The sequence below is a fragment of the Lampetra planeri genome, unplaced genomic scaffold, assembly GCF_965212315.1.
Source record: "Lampetra planeri unplaced genomic scaffold, kcLamPlan1.2.h2 scaffold_467, whole genome shotgun sequence".
Taxonomy (NCBI): Eukaryota; Metazoa; Chordata; class Hyperoartia; order Petromyzontiformes; family Petromyzontidae; genus Lampetra; species Lampetra planeri.
The window spans coordinates 31,787-52,061 of NW_027615290.1; the positions used below are offsets into that span (position 1 = coordinate 31,787).

General features: G+C 52.9%; 1 protein-coding gene across 1 annotated transcript; it reads left to right on the forward strand.

Moving 5' to 3' along the window:
* Positions 1-3,968: 3,968 nt before the first annotated feature.
* Positions 3,969-18,580, forward strand: LOC144741210 (GTP-binding protein Rheb-like). Its single transcript, XM_078623809.1, has 8 exons — positions 3,969-4,356; positions 6,168-6,239; positions 13,691-13,758; positions 14,634-14,716; positions 15,552-15,608; positions 16,509-16,556; positions 17,332-17,413; positions 17,686-18,580. The coding sequence occupies exons 1-8, from the start codon at positions 4,311-4,313 to the stop codon at positions 17,776-17,778; spliced, it is 549 nt and encodes a 182-aa protein (XP_078479935.1). The 5' UTR covers positions 3,969-4,310; the 3' UTR covers positions 17,779-18,580.
* The last annotated feature ends 1,695 nt before the right edge of the window (positions 18,581-20,275 follow it).

Sequence of the window (20,275 nt, forward strand, 5' to 3'; positions counted from 1 at the left end):
GAGCCCGTTCATTGCTGCACTGTTGTGGGGGGGGGGGCACGGAGGTCGGAGGTGGGGAGTGAGGATGTGGGGCGTGCGTGTCCAGAAACGTGCCCCCGTCGTTAACAGCTGCCGCGCCTGGAGATCGAACCGGTCACCTCGTTCTGCCGAGTGCTGCCCCCTAGTTTTGGACTCTGACCCCGGCGTGACCTCCATCAAGGTCGGGCCCCCGCCACGCCCCGTCGCGTCCTTGACTCTCTGCGCCCCAAAAAAAATGCTAATCGTTTCCGCTTGCGGTCGATGGTCAAAATAGCCGGTCGATTGGTGGCTGAAACGGACCATTCGATGTAAATATCGTCACAAATGAAAGCTCAACGAAGCGACTGATCACGTGGGCGTGTATAAGCGGCAGTCAACGACTCTAAAACGCGTGGTGGTTCTAAATGTGGAGGGCAAAGCCGGAGGACGCGGAGAAAACATATCGTCATTCTCACGATATACCATATTGCGATATATCGTAAGTTTACGATACATCGTCAGTTTCACGATATATCGTTACGAGATATCGTTGGTTTCGCCATATATCGTCAGTTTGAGGATACATTACGATATATCGTCAGTGTCACTTATACATCATTGCGATATATCGTCAGTTCACAATATATCGTCAGTTTCACGATATATCGTCATATTCACGATACATCGTTACGATATATCGTCAATCTTGATTTGAAGCTTTCGTGACTGCAGGAATCCATACTCTTTGCTTCTTTTGGTAAAGTCACGTGGGTAGAAATAAAATATATCGAATGTTTTATTTTATTTCTACCTACGTGACTTTTACCGAAAGAACCAAAGAGTATGGATATATCGTCAGTTTCACGATATATCGTCAGTTTCACGATATATCGTCAGTTTCACGATTTATCGTTACGAGATATCGTTGGTTTTGCGATATATCGTCGGTTTGACGATATATTACGTAATATCGTCAGTGTCACTATACATCATTGCGATATATCGTCAGTTTCACGATATATCATTACGAAATATCGTCAGTTTGACGATCGTCAGTTTCACGATATATCATTACGATATATCGTCAGTTTCACGATATATCGTCAGTTTCACGATACATCGTTACGATATATGGTCAGTTTCACGATATATCGTATGTACACAATAACATATCTGCGTTTTTTGCATCATCTATTTGCAAAATATCGCTAAGTATCGTGGTCATTATCGTTGCTCGTATTATTCTGATGAAATCCTTTAAATCCCTGATAAAAAATATGAATAAGAGAAGAAACTCAATGTTGACTTAAAGCTTTCGTGACTATTTGGATTTGAAGCTTTCGTGACTGCAGGCATTAATGCTCTTTGGGTCTTTCGGTAAAGTCACGTGGTGAGGTTCAAAGAAAATAACAAAAAAATATTACAAAAAACTACGACGTTTCGATCGCAACACAAGCGGTCGTCGTCAGGAAGAACGCTTGTGTTGCGATCGAAACGTAGTTTTTTTCTTTGAACCTATCTACGTGACTTTACCGAAAGACCCAAAGAATAAGAGACTCAATGTTTAACATTGTACATGCGTTGTGTGGTTATAATAGCCCACACAACGCAACGTGCACCGGACCACAGCATCGCCAAATGATGAAGAATCGCACCGCAAATCGCTCTCGGCTGGGATCTCAAACCCAGCAAGCTGCAAGCAGCAGCAGCAGTGGCAGCAGCGGCGGCAGCAGCAGCAGCAGCATCGCCCTCTACTGCTCACACATGGCAAGAGCCTCACGAACATGAACCTTGGAAGAGGCTCCGGCGAGCCTCTTGCTGGGCTACAAGCGGAATAAGGGGCCGTCCATAAATGACGTCACGCGATTTTGGACGATTTTTGCACCCCCCCTCGTCACACGGCGTCACAAAAAGTCAGACCCCCCTTCAAATATGACGTCACAAAGCTCTGCCCCCCCCCCCCAAACTGTATTTCCATTTTAAAAATAAAACATGCTTCAAATCGCTTTAAAGTAGTTATTGTAGTGCGTATTAATTGTGGCGCTGCACTCTGATGTTGTAGGAGTGTTGTTTTAACAAGTAGTTATTCTATATTTTGATAATTGGTTTTTTACCATAATCTTAGTTATTTCGGTAAAGTCACGTAGGTAAAAAATGAAATTAAAATTAATACAAATAAAACAATAAAAATCACGACGTTTCGGAGGCAACACAAGTCTCAGTCATCAGGTGGGACCGTCACAGCCAGATTTGCGGCAAATAAAAAAAAAATTGCAGCAGCAGCAAATCTGGCTGTGACGGTCCCACCTGATGACGGAGACTTGTGTTGCCTCCGAAACGTCGTGATTTTTATTGTTTTATTTTTATTCATTTTAATTTCATTTTTTACCTACGTGACTTTACCGAAAGAACTAAGAGTATGAATCCTTGCAGTCACGAAAGCTTCAAATCAGTTTTTTTACCCTTTTATCTGGCAACAAAACTGACACCTTTTTTACAAGGAGCCATGTTTGCATTGACCACAATACCTGCGGTCGTAATGCAAAAAAAAACACACCTCTGATAATGTATGCACTGTCCTTGAAATTGATTGATTGACAGAGTATGAGAGCTCTCGTACTCTGATTGTGCATTGTCTTTGAGTTGTGCGCCTTTTGGCGTCATCTGGTCCAACACCATGTGAGACTAGGCTCTAAGGAAAGCTGTCTCGGGTGTGGACCAATCAACTTCAAGGACAGTGCATACATTTTCAGAGTTGTGTTTTTTGTTTGCATTCCGACCGCAGGTATTGTGGTCAATGCAAACATGGCTCCTTGTAAAAAAAGTGTCAGTTTTGTTGCCAGATAAAAGGGTAAAAAACCAATGATCATATTTTGCTACTGGCAAAGGAGGTTCCAATGGTGTAAATTCTATATTTATTTAAAGTTGCGCATTTTGATGTGACGTCATATTTCTCAAGCCCCCCCCCCCCTCGTCACACATCGTCACAAATGTCTGACCCCCCCCCCCTAGGTGCGTGACGTCATTTATGGACGGCCCCTAATGCACAAGAGTAATGTACACTGCTAGATATTTTCTCAAAGATAAAGATTCCTCGGTATAACTTGGTTGGTCTATGCTTGTAGCCTCGTACCTGTGCAGGCCCGACCGCCTTTGTCTCCCCGGTGGCGATGTTTACACACCGCACCAGGTACTCATTCGAGGCCGAGTCGACCTAGGGGAGGCCCACTGACCGGTTCAGATAATCGATTGGGTCGCAAGGTTCGTAGCGCGGGTGCGCTAACCGCTGCGCCACCGCTCCTCTTACGCACCTGCACGCACAGACAGCCGTCTCTGTGACTCCACTGCTGGATGAGCCCCCTCCCCCACACCGTGCGGGCCGTGTCGGTTTCACGACCATACTTCACCGCGCTGATCAATGCGGGAAGCATGGGCCATGGGAGCATAGTACAGTACTGTACAACAGTGCAATTGATTTTGCTGCACCTTCCTCTACTGAGAGGCCGTCCACCGCGGAATCAACAATCAATGACTTCATCCAGCAGTGGACTTGACCATGGCTCTGTGTTTGTTGATCATCACCGGCTGATCGATGAAGAGGATTACGATCAGCTGGCGTGACGTCACACGACCCGGGGGAGGGGAGGGGCGGGGCGGCGGGGGGGCGGGGCATTGAATTCCGTAACGCGGATAAGCGCCGCGATCTGCCAGCGGCCACCTCTGATTGGCTGCCCGGACCCCCCCCCCCGCCCCCTCCATCGCGCGCTCGGCGCGTGCGGACCTGACGAGCCAATCACGCGCGACTCTCAGGGAGGCTTTCGTCCAATTGGAAGCCGGGACTGGGGCCCCTCCCTCACCCTCGCCGCCTATGCCGTGTAGGGAATTTGAGAGCGGCTACTGCCCATTCAATTGTATTGAGTGGGCGGGAGCCAGAGGATTTGGTGGTGGTGGTTTGGGTTTGGTGGTGGTGGTTTGGGTTTGGTGGTGGTGGTTTTGTGGTGGTGGTGGTTGAGACGAGGCCCCCAGGGCGTTTGGTGGTGGTCGAGGCGACACCGAGAGAGGACTGTGTTTTGGTTGTACGTCTGTCTGGGGGGAGGGGGAGCGGGGGGTAGCAAGAGCTTTATAGCTCATCGGATTCCACCGGTATAAATACACATTCAGATTCTGGATACCAGAGCAGAGGATTTGGTACAAGAGACCACGGGATTTTCTTTTGTGTCTGGTGGTGGCGGTGGACACGAGACCAGAGGAGACCGCCAAAGGATTTGGTGTAGCTGAGGCTGCAGGGAAACCACGTTTAGAAGATCGAGACCATGGCCAAGTTCAGGAAGATCGCCATCCTTGGCTACCGCTCCGTGGGTGAGTGTCCAGCCGACGATCGATGTGCCGATCAATGTGGGATAATCAACCGTGTTCGACTTGGTTCAATGCCACTGGCGTTTCCATCGATCCGATTGAACACGGCTGATGATGACGATACACAACGATGTTCTATATCATCATCAGCCATGCTCAGTACACTGCTGGATTGCCCGGTGGCTGCCACCACCCATCCATCGTTCCCGCGCGTGGCCATGATTCCATCGCTCCGTCTCCAAGGCGGAGGTAGTTCTCTTCACCGCGTTCCACCCCCCCCCCTCCTCTTGCTGCCATTCCATCGCCGATCTCGACCACTGCTCGTCATCTCGGCTCGCCACCACGAGGGGGCCTGCCCAGAGCCCGCTCACCTTCCTCAACGTGCGTGGGGCTAGGCGAGGTGGTTCTTGTTGGCTCCAGTGGTTAGCGTCAGGGGTAGGGCTGTGGTTAATGTGGTTAGACTAGGGTCTCATTGGCTAGTGTGGTTAGTGGTAGGGCTGTGGTTAATGTGGTGAGACTAGGGTCTGGTTGGCTAGTGTGGTTAGTGGTAGGGCTGTGGTTAATGTGGTTAGACTAGTGACTGATTGGCTAGTGTGGTTAGTGGTAGTGCTGTGGTTAATGTGGTTAGACTAGGGTCTGGTTGGCTAGTGTGGTTAGTGGTAGGGCTGTGGTTAATGTGGTGAGACTAGGGTCTGGTTGGCTAGTGTGGTTAGTGGTAGGGCTGTGGTTAATGTGGTTAGACTAGTGACTGATTGGCTAGTGTGGTTAGTGGTAGTGCTGTGGTTAATGTGGTTAGACTAGGGTCTGGTTGGCTAGTGTGGTTAGTGGTAGGGCTGTGGTTAATGTGGTGAGACTAGGGTCTGGTTGGCTAGTGTGGTTAGTGGTAGGGGTAGTGCTGTGGTTAATGTGGTTAGACTAGGGTCTGATTGTCTAGTGTGGTTAGTGGTAGGGCTGTGGTTAATGTGGTTAGACTAGGGTCTGGTTGGCTAGTGTGGTTAGTGGTAGGGCTGTGGTTAATGTGGTTAGACTAGGGTCTGATTGGCTAGTGTGGTTAGTGGTAGGGCTGTGGTTAATGTGGTTAGACTAGGGTCTGATTGGCTAGTGTGGTTAGTGGTAGTGGTAGGAGTAGGACTATGGTTAATGTGGTTAGGCTTGGAACTAATTGGCTAGTGTGGTTAGTGGTAGGAGTAGGGCTGTGGGAAATGTGGTTAGACTAGGGTCTGATTGGCTAGTGTGGTTAGTGGTAGTGCTATGGTTAATGTGGTTAATGTGGTCGTGTTTTGCTTCGTCATGAGTTACGCTTGGGTTGTTAGGTCGTCGTGTATGTCAATCGTGAACGACAGCCCTCCACCACCCGACAGAGCCCATCGGGTCACGTCGTCACGGGGAAGGCGTGCTCGTCGGCTGGGTTTATCGAGCAAACTGCGGGACAAATTAAATTTCGATTTAAAGATTTCGTGACTGCAGGGATTCATCTTCTTGGTTCTTTCGGTAAAGTCACGTAGAATGGAAGTAATAAAATAATAAAAATTAAACATAAAATAATTCTCACTGAGAATTATTTTATTATGTTTTATTTGTATTATTTTAATATTAATAATAAAAACTGAGAATTATTTAATTATGTAAATGTTTTCTTATTTTATTATTAAAAAATTAAAATAAAACAATCAAATAATTCTCACTGAGAATTATTTTATTATGTTGTATTTTTATTATTTTATTATTTCCATTCTACGTGACTTTACCGAAAGAACCAAGAAGATGCGGGACGAATGTTGACCGCTTTTGAAATGTTGCGTTGTGCTTCGCAGGCAAATCGTCGCTGACGATCCAGTTCGTGGAGGGGCAGTTTGTGGACTCGTACGATCCGACCATTGAGAACAGTGAGCGCACCGTGGCCCCCCACGATCCGCACGCCAACACCCAACATTACTACACTCAACTGAAACTATTTCCAGTTTGTTTTATTGTTAACAGGTGTAAGGCCCCCACTGAGATTTGTAGCTCTTGGTCAGAAGCCACCTGTCCGTCACAAATGATAGGTCACACGAAGAGGCGGACAATCATCGTCGTCGTCGTCGTGTGGAAATGTATGGCAGCACAAAAACTCTAAGGGGCCGTCCATAAATGACGTCACGCACCTAGGGAGGGAGGGGTCAGACATTTGTGACGATGTGTGACGAGGGGGGGGGGTTGAGAAATGTGACGTCACATCAAAATGCTCAACTTTAAATAAATATAGACAACACGTTCTACTTAATTAAATAGACTTTTTAATAAATGTTTTCTCCTACAACATCAGAGTGCAGCGCCACATTAAATACGCACTACAATGACAGTTTAAAGCGATTTGAAGTATGTTTTATTTTTTTGGGGGGGCAGAGTTTTGTGACGTCATATTTGAGGGGGTTCTGACTCTTTGTGACGCCGTGTGACGAGGGGGGGGGTCAAAAATCGTCCAAAATCGCGTGACGTCATTTATGGACGGCCCCTAAACGCGCGTGACGTTGATTCTAAATATCGAGGGAAAAATCGGGAGGACCCAGAGAATAATCCACGCGACCACGGGGAGAGAGACACCGCAGACTCCAAACACACAGCAGGCGTCGGGGTCGGGATCGAACCCACGACCTCCTGTGTACCAGGCGAGGGAGTTAACACCTCGCCATAGCGGCACCCCATACAGATGTCACACGCAAACAACTACAGCTGCCGCTCAGTGGCAGTTAGTTTACCGCCGTGCCAGGCTAGGTGCACTTTGAGGCCGTTACACCAAGTATGGGAGGCTGTCGCTGCAGGCAGGAGGCCACAGGCGAGAGGCCTGGTGTCGTGGGTTGACTGGCTTGAGATGAGTGGCAGATGCACTCCCCACAATCCCGCAAACAAAGACAAAGATCCCTCGTATATAGCCTCCTCGATAAACTTTTGGGGCAAGTGCCGTTAGTGAGCACCGATGAAGGCACACGAGGAGATGGTGGCCAGCTCCATGCCGGGCCGCAAAAACACACACACATATCACATACACACTCGTACGTCACAAAGACAAACGCAAAGGCGTCACGCGCAAACACACACACACATCGCATGCACACACATCTTACACATTCACATCGCACACATGTGAAGTATTGGAAAATGACGGCAGGAAACTCCTTGACGGGAACACACTTCTTTTATTAAATCTTGACTTGTAACAATACAACGCGTGGCCTCTCTTCTTCACAATGCGCTTCTCTTGACTCTGGATTCTGTGCTGCTGGCTCTCTGTGCCTCGTGTAGACTCCGCGCCTCGGCTACACTCCTCTCTCGCCTCGTGTAGACTCTGCGCCTCTGCTACACTCTCCACTCGCCTCGTGTAGACTTTGCATCTCTCTCTCTGGCTACACCGTATGCATACTCGGCTCGTGTAGACCTTCCTCTCTCTCTGGCTACACCGTATGCATACTCGGCTCGTGTAGACCGTTCTCTCTCGCTGGCTACACACTATACATTACTCAGCTCGTGTAGACCGTTCTCTCTCGCTGGCTACACACTATACATTACTCAGCTCGTGTAGACCGTTCTCTCTCGCTGGCTACACACTATACATTACTCAGCTCGTGTAGACCGTTCTCTCTCGCTGGCTACACACTATACATTACTCAGCTCGTGTAGACCGTTCTCTCTCGCTGGCTACACACTTATACCTTACTCTCCTCTACTCTCCATTACTCTCCATTACTCTCCATTACTCTCCATTACTCTCCATTACTCTCCTCTCCGGGCTCTATCTCTGCACCTTCGTCTTCATTCTTAGATGGTTCCACTTCTCCCCCTGCTCCTCTGTGCATCACCTTATATACCCCTTCTTCCCGGGAGACGGAGCGGATGCGGACCTCAACGTCGGCACCGCTCCTCAGTTACCCAATCCCCACGCGCTATCCCTACGATCCGGTTCCGCTCAGCGCGTGTTTCCACTCCCCGACCAATCACACCGCGCTGCTACCCGATCACTCCCTCTGGGCGCGTCACCGGCACACAGCCAATCAGCAGCACTACCCCCACCCGCGCACTGACGCCTGCTCCTCCCCGTCAGCGCGCGTCACCACACACACACCCGTACATACGCGCTGGCACACGACATATACACCCAGCGCGTATCACCACTACATCACCCCCTCCCACATAGCTCGCAGCCGGCCCGGCTGCTAACAACAACCAACCGCGACGATAAAACGACAACCAACAAAAAAAACCCCGTAACCCCCCGAGTGTGCCCCGTAACATAACACAACAACAACAACAACAAGAATAACTATGTACAGATTGACAATGAACCCGAAAAGTCAACAATAACACGATACGAGCAAATTCGAAACGAACGCGCCCCACGTCCCTGCGACTACACGCAGTGACGAGGCGCTCCAACTGCCCCGACTCCTCACGAGGCAGGTCATGCAAAGTAGCACGACCTGGCGCGAGTCCGTCTGGCTGGTCCATCGTATGGGGCGGGACACTGACGACCGTCCGGCGGTTCCGGCTGCTCCAGACGGCGCGGAACGGGCCTGAAAGGGCCGGCCCCGCCGCGGAGATCCGGCCGCCGGTGATCGGCAGCTGTCAGTTCCGAGACACCTGGGAGCAGATCAGGCGAAAATACGTGTGGATCAGGCAGAGACATTTCCCCCTCTGGGTCGCCGGTCACGTCACACGCCCGGCCATCACGACACAAGGGGAGGCCATATGGAGGCGAGAACGGTTTCAGTCGGGAGGGGTGAACGTACCAACGGCGCTTTCCCCACTTTATCTGAACGCACTGGGGCCGTGCAACGCGCACGACCTCCACGGGTCCCCTCCACGGTCTCAACAATCAACGCAGAATCGCAGGGACCCGTCCTGCTTCTTAACCAGCACAATAGGCGCTCCCCACGGGCTAGAGGAGGGCGAAATAATATCGGCTTCTAGCATATCGTTAACAGCCGACTGAACATGTTCCTTCTCCACGGGACTCAGTCGGAAGGGATTTAGCCTGACCGGCGCCGCATCGCCCGTTTCAATGTGATGGTGCAACAAATCCGTGCACCCAATGTCATACTTATGTTTACTGAATACATCAGAGAATTCAATGAGCAACTCGCGCAGCGCACCCAACTGCGCCGCCGACAAATCGTCCGAGGCGGCACATAACGAATGGACCCACTCAAGGTCTTCCCTTGGCTCAACGTTCCGCGCGGGGCTCGAGCCCACCTGCGCAACCAACCCATCATCCCCAGGGACCTGCGCCGCGTGAGCCAGCACGGTGCCCTGCGGAATGACAGCTGGTCGCGACCCCGCGTTCAAAACCATCACAAACGGATCCCTGTCAGCCCGCACCAAAGTGTGAGCCACCGATAAATCAAGACCCCCGACAGCCTTGTTAGAAGGACCCAAAAGCATACTCTGTCCCGAAGCCTCCCTCACCCATAGTTTCCGCAACCGGAGGGGAATCAACATCTGTGAACCCGGGGGCACTTGCACTGTCTGCGTCGCCACCGCTTGTATCGTAGCGCACGCCGTCCGAATGTCAGTAGGGCCCGTCAAAAATGAAATCCGGCGACCCGATGGCAGTTCAATGCATCGTTGATCGATAAGAATTTTAATGGGCATTTTAGCCAAAAAGTCAGTGCCCAAAAGACACGGAACTGCCAAAGAAGACGAAACGAAAACGGGTCCCGACAATTTGATATCTCCAATGCAAATGGACGCCCTAACCTGACCGATAATGCCCAACGATCCCCCATTAGCGGCGTAAAATGGCACATCCACTGGAAGCAGCGGACGACATTGGACCGGAAGAATATTATAAATGAGGTCCGATATAATAGTTGCCGATGCCCCCGTGTCCACTAACACCCTAATCTCAACCCCATCAATAGATCCCGTAACAACGGACGAACCCGCCGAAGCAGCCACAATTCTATGCCCCAATTCCGCCCATTCAATGTCTCCCTGGTCCCGGCCGAACCCCCCTCGCCGAACCGAATCCCCGAACCTTAACCGGCCCTCCTCCGCCGCAACGCGGCGTCCCATGTGTGCCGAATAAACAGGCCGAGCGTGTGAGGTGCCGCGACTTGCCGGGGATTGTAGAGATGACTTGGGCTCTCGGTCGTCGTCCAGCCGAGCTCCCATGGCGCGCTGCCGCGGAGCGCGGCACCCGGACGCCACGTGGCCCCGGAGGCCGCAGTTATAGCACGTGACGAGGGTCGGAGTAGATCTTGGTTGCTCCGACTTTCGGCCCGATCGCAGAGGCGACCGGGCCCCCGGCCTCCAGTCCCCTGGTCGTCCCGTGGCGAACGCCTCCTCTCGTGGGCTGACGACTTGGGGTTCGGCGACCACCAAACCCGGGGCTGCGACGACAGCAGCGTTGCAACCAACGCCTTGCTTCCGTTGTAGGGCCTCGTGCGCTTGAATACTCGTGGCGACTCTCAAAGAAGAAATATCAATCTCGTCAGCTGTGTTGATAGGGACCCCCAGGTCCTGCGCCAACTTGAGCAGCTGCTCCAAAACCATCGCGTCTTGGCCCTCCTCGTCCATCTGAGGGAACGCAGCATCAGCAAGAGCCAGCAACGCCGTGCGATAGGCCAGCGCGGTCTCCGTGGCCGCTTTCCGTCTTGCGTAGAACTGATGGCGGCACGTAGAGGGAGGCCCGTAGACCCTGGCCAACAAACCCAGCGCATCCTTCAGCGTGGAGCGGTCCGACTTCCGTGCAGCCCTGAAGGCCGCGAGCGCATCGTCGTCCAGCATGGCGGGCAATGCCCGCAGCGCCGTAGCATCGGACCACGCTGACATCTCTTGATGCGCCAAAAACCTTCGCTGAAATTGGCCCCAGTCTCCGCCTTCCGCCTTGAAGGCTGACAACGTGGGCAGGCGCTGCTGAAAAATGAAGTCATCCGCCTCGTGGTTCCTCTCCGCCTGTCCGTCGGTGTCTAAGATGGCGGCTCCAGCAGCAGACGTAAGATGGCGGACCCCCTCGCGCGCTGATGACGTCGATGCGCGCGCTTGGGAACCCACCACCACGTGGCGCTCGCCGTTCCCGCCAAAAGTAGGCCCAGGCGCAATGGCGGGAATCCCCCATTCGTTTTGGCGGGAATCTGCGGGGCGACCTTGTAAAATGTCCCCCACCGTCCCCGCTCCTCCCGACGAGCTGATCTCCGCCAAGATGGACGCGGCGGCGAGCAGCAGCTCCGCCAGTCGGGAGTGCGCCTCACGAAGCCCGGCGTCTGTCCCCGGTCGCTCGGCCGGCGCCGTCGACGGACCCTGCAGCGTGGGCAAGTCCTCTTCCTCACCCCCCGCCACCAGCGGCCCCGAGTCGTCCAGGTCTTCCTCGCGGTCAATCCCGTGGGTCCTACGGGTCTTCCTCGTCTCCATACTTGGAAGCCCGTTTCACTTCTGACGCCAGATGAAGTATTGGAAAATGACGGCAGGAAACTCCTTGACGGGAACACACTTCTTTTATTAAATCTTGACTTGTAACAATACAACGCGTGGCCTCTCTTCTTCACAATGCGCTTCTCTTGACTCTGGATTCTGTGCTGCTGGCTCTCTGTGCCTCGTGTAGACTCCGCGCCTCGGCTACACTCCTCTCTCGCCTCGTGTAGACTCTGCGCCTCTGCTACACTCTCCACTCGCCTCGTGTAGACTTTGCATCTCTCTCTCTGGCTACACCGTATGCATACTCGGCTCGTGTAGACCTTCCTCTCTCTCTGGCTACACCGTATGCATACTCGGCTCGTGTAGACCGTTCTCTCTCGCTGGCTACACACTATACATTACTCAGCTCGTGTAGACCGTTCTCTCTCGCTGGCTACACACTATACATTACTCAGCTCGTGTAGACCGTTCTCTCTCGCTGGCTACACACTATACATTACTCAGCTCGTGTAGACCGTTCTCTCTCGCTGGCTACACACTATACATTACTCAGCTCGTGTAGACCGTTCTCTCTCGCTGGCTACACACTTATACCTTACTCTCCTCTACTCTCCATTACTCTCCATTACTCTCCATTACTCTCCATTACTCTCCTCTCCGGGCTCTATCTCTGCACCTTCGTCTTCATTCTTAGATGGTTCCACTTCTCCCCCTGCTCCTCTGTGCATCACCTTATATACCCCTTCTTCCCGGGAGACGGAGCGGATGCGGACCTCAACGTCGGCACCGCTCCTCAGTTACCCAATCCCCACGCGCTATCCCTACGATCCGGTTCCGCTCAGCGCGTGTTTCCACTCCCCGACCAATCACACCGCGCTGCTACCCGATCACTCCCTCTGGGCGCGTCACCGGCACACAGCCAATCAGCAGCACTACCCCCACCCGCGCACTGACGCCTGCTCCTCCCCGTCAGCGCGCGTCACCACACACACACCCGTACATACGCGCTGGCACACGACATATACACCCAGCGCGTATCACCACTACACATGCACCCATAATATGCATGCACACACAGCGTGCTAATCGGAGGTGCGGGGCCATACGTCATACACTCACCAACACACGTCACATGCAGACGACGCAAACATCCGAGTCTCACACACACCGTACGCTCACACGCACAAGGGTGGACGGATAGACATGGATCGAAAGACGGAGGTGCAGACTGGCACACAGACAATTGAAGTTGTTTATATATCTGTATACTGTACGTGCATGTGTGCGTGTGTGTGTGCGTGTGAGGAGCGGTGGTGTAGCAATTAGCGCGCTGAGCTATGAACCTGGCGATCCGGGTTCGATTCCCGCTCACGGCCAACACCAGTGACGATTATCTGAACCGGTCCTGGGCCTCCCCTAGGTCGACTCAGCCTGAGATGAGTACCTGGTGCGGTGTGTAAACATTGCCACTGGGGAGACAAAGGCGGTCGGACGCGGTGCTGGCCACCCACCCCCTCGTGTACCGTTCCGGCCTTCATAGGTGCTCGCTAACAGCACTTGCCCCGACAGTTTGTCAAGGCTATACGGGGGATCTTTGTCTTTGGAGAGCAGTAGTGTAGTGGTTCGCGCACTGCACTACGAACCCGGCGTCCCGAGTTTAATTCCTGCTCACGGTCAACATATGTGACGAATATCTCAACCGGTCCTGGGCCTCCCCTAGATCAACTCAGCCTTAGTCCTTGGTGTCGTTTGTAAACATCAGCATTGGGGAGACAAAAGGCGACCGGGCGTGGCGTTGGCCATTCACCTCGTCGTTGCGGCGTTCCGGCCTTTCATAGGCGCTCGCTGGCAGGACTTGACTTGCCCCCCCCCCCCGACAAGTCTTGTTAAACGCCAAACGGGGGGGACCTTTGCATTGATATTTGTACACGACTCTTCCCTCTTGCAGCGTTCACGAAAACTCTCCACATCAACGGACAGGAGTTCAACCTGCAGCTGGTGGACACGGCTGGGCAGGTGCGTGCGTGCGTGCTGCAGAGGTCGCAACCGGGTACCCGATACCCGTACCCTACCCGATACCCGGCTACCCGGCCGGGTACGGGTACCTGTTTGCGACCCTGCTGCGGCCGGGTACGGGTAGGCCGTGAGTCACTGGTGAGTAACCGTTTGTCACTCATTTCCCAACGTCTTGTCTCTTCTCACAATTCAAGTTCCTAGAATCAACCCACCCGCTCCTGCAACATGGCTTCATCCCAGAGGTCGCAATCGGGTACCCGTACCCTACCCGATACCCGGCCGGGTACGGGTAGCCGGGTATCGGGTAGGGTACGGGTACCCGTTTTCAACCCTGATGTGGCCGGGTACGGGTAAGGAATCAAAACCCGTTTGCGACCTCTGGCGTGCTGATCTTGTTTAACCAGATGGGAAGTCAAGTGACCTGTGCGACTGAGTGGGTGAGTGAGTGAGTGTGAATGGTTGAATAGTGGGCGAGTGGGTGAGCAGGCGAGGTGAGATTGCGAGCGGGTGATTGGGTAAATGGTAGAGTGCGGTGGCGAGTTGAATTTTTCAAGTTAATTTTGTTGAAGCAGGCGAGAGCTCAGGAGACCAGCGTAGTTCTGATTTGCAGGTGTGACCCCGAGGTATTAGCCTGTCAGTAGTGGGGCGAATATCGTAACTGTTCCTGGGCCTCCCCTAGGTCGACTCGAGCTTAAATGAGTACCTGTGTCAGCGCTGGGGAAACCCAAGGCGGAAGGGCATGTTGTCGGCCACACCGCCCCGTCATCGGAGCACCGTGGCGGCCTTCGTAGGTGCTACCCGCTAACAGCACTTGCCTCGTAAGTCCACGAAGGCTACGACGCGATGGACCTTTGTCTTTGTGCCCGTTCCTGCAGGACGAGTACTCCATCTTCCCCCAGTCGTACTCCATGGACATCCACGGCTACGTGCTGGTGTACTCCGTCACCTCCAGCAAGAGGTCAGCTGACCACCGCGTGGTGAAGTATGGCAAAACGAACCACCCGTGATCCGCACGGCCGCTGGGGTTGGGGGGAAGCCCTCGTATCCAGCAGTGGATGGACAAAAGGGGCTGTACACGTCTTTTTTTATCTTGATATCGGCCTTCCGCCTTCTTTAACTTGGCCCACTTTTTGCGGATTGTTTTTGATCCAGTTCGTGTCGTGCTTCTCGCGGCCACGTGCGTAATACGTCCATTACGGAGCGCGACAATTTCGTCGAGCTTGACTGCTCTTGTCAATGAGCGCACTTTCCGAGGCTCAGCTGACATCCGCAGTTGTGGTGGAGACTCGCGACCGTCTAGGGAGCCAACGGCTCTGGCCGCGATAACGTCCTGATCTTTGGTTATGACGACCAAGCTGCCATCAGTGTTGCAGTTTTATGTGTGTGCGTGTATGTGCGTGTGTGTGGGGGGGAGCAGTGGCGCAGCGGTGAGTGCGTTGCGTTACGAACCCGGCGATCTGGATTCAATTCCCGCTCACGGCCAACACCAGTGACTATTATCTGAACCGGTCCTGGGCCTCCCCTAGGTCAACTCAGCCTCAAAACGAGTACCTGGTGCGGTGTGTAAACATCGCCGCTAGGGACACAAAAGCGGTCGGGCGCAGTGCTTGCCACCCACCCCCTCGCGTGCTGTTCCGGCCTTCATAGGTACTAGCTAACAGCACTTGCCCCTAATATCTGTTAAGGCTATATGGGGGGGGGATATTTGGGCTTTGTCTGCACGTGCGTTTGCATGCGTAAACGTGTGTGCGTGTGTGCGTGCGTGTCTCTTTTATTTCCCCCACTCGCTCCAGTTTTGAGGTTGTGCAGATAATCCACGACAAGCTGCTCGACATGGTGGGGAGTGTCCAGTAAGCGGCAACGAGTCACACTGCCCCTCGCTCGCTCGCTCGCTCCGCTACGCCCCCTTGGCTCAGGCTCTGTGCCAAGAGCGCGGTGGTCAGGACATCGGTAAAGCCTTTGGCCCGCGGTGTTTGCCGTCAAGGCTGTGATTTCCTGCTTCGCCGCAATTAGCGGTTGGTGCCCATCTCGTGTTGACAGCCCCGCAGAGCCAGCGGTGGAAATTGCGCATTTCTACGGCAGGGGAGTGGGGGACGTGAGTTTATGCATGGGATAACGACCGCTGTTGATCTAAACGCCCTGCCGCTGAGCTATCGACATCACTGTCGGTATTCTTATTGTTGGTTCTTTCGGTAAAGTCACGTAGAAGGGAAATAATAAAATAATGCAAATATAAAACAACGACGTTTCGACTGCAACACAAGCAATCATCATCAGGTGTGAAATCCACAGCAAGAAAATTATTTTACCGAAAGAACCAAGAATATGAATCCCTGCAGTCACGAAAGCTTTAAATCACTCTCGGTGTCGGTGTTAATCATCTTCTCGTACATTTGGAAGTCGCGCACTTGGTAAACCGCAGGGCTATGTCATGGATGGCCTCGCGGTGTGTCACCGATGGGTATAGTAGGCGGCGATGTTGCTGCGTGGTTTTGCCCAATTAATAATTTTCTGTGCTTATTTATCAAATGAAAAAAATTAGACCGTGACGCCAGCACGCGGTGGCCGACTCGATTTTGAACGACGTCACGGGGATCTTTAACGCCCACCGTGAGTAGGAGGATTGTTACGGTTTTTAGACACTGCAGTATTAACCAGGGTGGCCGCATGGCTCGAACCGCGTGAACCTCTGCAACAAGCGGCAAACCATTTGGTTGTATTTTGTTTATTTTAATTTTTGTCTATTCCAGAGTTCCAATCGTGCTGGTGGGGAACAAGAAAGATCTTCACTTGGAGAGGTGACGATGCATGTACACACACACACGTACACACATGCACTTACACACACACACACACATGCACGTACACACACACACACGCACGTATACACACACACGCACTTACACACACACACGTACACACATGCACTTACACACACACACACATGCACGTACACACACACACACGCACGTATACACACACACGCACTTACACACACACACGTACACACACGCACGTACACACACACGCACTTACACACACACACACGCACTTACACACACACGCACGTACACACACGTACACACACACATGTACACACGCACGTACACACACACGCACTTACACACACACGCACTTACACACACACGCACGTACACACACATACACACACACACGTACACACACACATGTACACACACATGCACGTACACACACACACACGCACATACACACACACGCGCACTTACACACACACACACGTACACACACGCACGCACACACGCACACACACACGCACGTACACACACACGCACGTACACACACACGCACGTACACACGCACGTACACACGCACACACACGTACACGCACGCACATACACACACACGCACGTACACACACACGTACAAAGACACACACACGTACACACACACACGTACACACATGTAACGGCTGCTATAGGGCTCGGGGGTGTAACAGGCGCTGAGGGCTAGGGGTGTAACAGGCGCTATAGGTTTGGGGGTGTAACAGGCGCTGAAGGCTGCTGGGGGTGTTGTGCTGCCCCCGTGGTGCAGGGTGATCCCCTGCGAGGAGGGGAAGCGCCTTGCCGACGCGTGGAAGGCCGAGTTCATGGAGTCGTCCGCCAAGGAGAACCAGGTTAGCGCGGCCTTGCCGACTGCCGTCATCGTCGTCGTCACCGTCATCACCATTATCTTCATGATCCTCATCGTCATCATGACCATCGTCATCATCATTGACATAACCGTTGGAGTTATCATCATCATGATCATTCGCACAACTCTTAATTTCTCTCTATATTCTCCGGGTCGCCGGCAGACCGGAGTAGGTGGCACGTGACCAGTCGTAAATCCCGGCCCATTGCGAGAGAGGGGGAGGCGTGAATACTGGATGTGGTGTGCCGAGTGCAGGCCGCGGTGGACGTCTTCAAGCAGATCATCGTGGAGATCGAGAAGGCCGACGGTGTCGTCCCCCAGCCCAAGAGCAGCTGCCTCGTCATGTGACCCCGCTGCCTCCGGGTCACGTGACCGCCTCGCGGTTCGAGCCCAGCGGCCGCCCCGGTGAACGCTGCGGTGTGTGGTAACTGTTGTAGTAATACTGCTACCACACGGCATCCGCTTCACCGTGGGCGTCAAAGATCCCGCGACGTCGTTCGCAAGAGTGGGCCCCATCGTGTGCTGGTGCCGCGTTGCAATTTCGCCAAATTTGAGTTACTACACCGCGATAAAAATTACGTGATTGGGTAAAACCGTAAAGCAACGTCGCTCCCTCCACCCCCCCCCCCCCCCTCGCGCCGGAACACAGCACCGGCTCCCCACGGTCAGTCCGGTGCTGTGTTCAAGCTTGTGACGTGCAGGGACAGCACCCAGCGGGGGGGGCCCCTAGGCTGATCACCTGTGCTGTGAGATGTTTTTCGTCACGTGTGATTGGACCGATTATAGATTCAAGTATTACGATTCATAACCACCCCCCCCCACCGACCTCCCCCCCCCACCCCCGCCTGCCTCCCAGTCTTCCCCTTCCCCCTGGGCAGTGCTTGGGCGATGTGCAGGGAAGTTTCCGAACAAGTCAAGTTTCCCTCCCAAGCGACATTGGGGAGGCATACTGGATGTGGTGTGCTGGGGTTCGGAAATCTAATCGAGGTCGCTGGTAGACTCCAGTCGTAGGTGGCACCTGACCAGTCGTAGTCACGGCCCACTGCGAGCGAGAGAGATGCATACTGGACGTGGTGTGCCGGGTGACGGAGAGAGGAGCTATTACTGAAAGTGGCGGATGAAGTTAAGCACTGGTTACGTATCTGTAGGAGGGAGGGGGGGTGGGGTTATGATTTTCGTACATTAAGTCAGAAGTTTGTACATTTTAGTATTTAGCTCCCTCCCATACCTCCCGTGCATGCCTCCCGTTTCTAGTGTCCCAACACCTCGAGTTTAAGTTGAAAGCGTTTGTGCGTTGCCCCCGTCGGTCCGCGTGTAACGGCGGGGGAGAGGAGGGTTGTGGGTCTCGATGACTCGTGGAGGTGATCCCACCTCGAGCGTGAAGTTCGAGGTGGGATCACCTCCACGCTGGGCCCCCCGCCACGTACAGAGCAACATTACGAAAATCTAGACGTGTCGTAAGATGAGACGTGTCACAGATGCCATCCATAAGGGAGTTGGGACATTTTTGTAAGTTAGGAGGGTGGTTGGGACCACTCGCCCCTTTGCGCATTTGTCAGTGACAGTCACAATAATAATGCTTTATGATAAACCTTAATCACAAATATAATTACCTCAACTGGCTGAAGGAGAGGTCGTGATGACTTAGTGGCAGCCATGTTGCATGGGGGGGGGAGTTCACGGCGGCCATGTTGCGTGGGGGGTTGTCCCGGCAGCCGATTGGTTAGCACAGTGGGACTGATGACATCAACCCCCTAGCAACCCCTGTCACGCCCACAGCGTTGCGAGCTCACTCGGTTTTCTCTTGACTTTTCGGATACTTCGATAATCTCTAGAGTTGCTGGATTTTACGAAAAAATTCTCTACACGGGGCCTCTAGTGTGTGCTCCACCCCAAGAAAGTCGCTCACCAAATTAGTTGTAATGTGGTTATTTATTTGCCTCTTCCCCCCTCCCCTATAAAGCGGTGGCCAGCACTCGAAGAACTCGATAACCCACGTGGATAATTGGCACGATAGGGTAAGCAACTTCGAGGTTACGAATAGAACTGCGTGTGTAACGAGAAATGTGATAATGGTGGTGTTATATTTATTTGTGTTTTTGTTTACTTAACTTGGGAAGGCCCTCTCCCGAGTCTCAAGGCTGCTTTTCATGAACGTCTTAACTGCATTTGGGATCGTTTGGCCAATTCCGCTGTGAACGGGCATTTAGCTTAGCGCACATACGAGGGGAGATAACGGCTGGCTGGGATCGCGATGACCTCTTGACCTTTTAAATAACTCGCGGGCGCACACGTCGTGGATTCTGTCGGTTTAGAACAAAAAAAAACGATCGGCGCGTCTCCCGATCTCGTAGCGATTTCCCGCTCGGCGCTTTCTAGCGGAGGGCACGGTCTCAAAAGGCCGTCGTCCACGAGGGTGACCGTTCAAGGCAACCGTTGCCGGCAACGCGGGAACCATGAGCAACTGGCAACTCGGTAGTGTTCTCACTAGCCCAGGGGTGCGTCAACCTGCGGCTCCGAAACCGCATGCGGCTCTTCAAGGAACTGCTCCGTGATGTTATTCAGGACCACCATCTCGTATTGACGTGCAACGCGGCTCTTGAAATATTAATTATAATTTTTTTACCGAATTCGAAAAGAATGGCTCCCATTGTAATTTTGGCTGCAGAACCCCTGGCTCTTGCCAATCACTGTGTGTGTGTCTGTGGCTGCTTGGCAATGGTGAGTGCAGACTGAATTAATCTGCTGCTTCAGTTCATCTTCTGAAATGGGTCCCGTTACGTTCATCACGTCACACCACAACACCATCATGCCACCACACCGTCGCATCACACCATACCGTCAC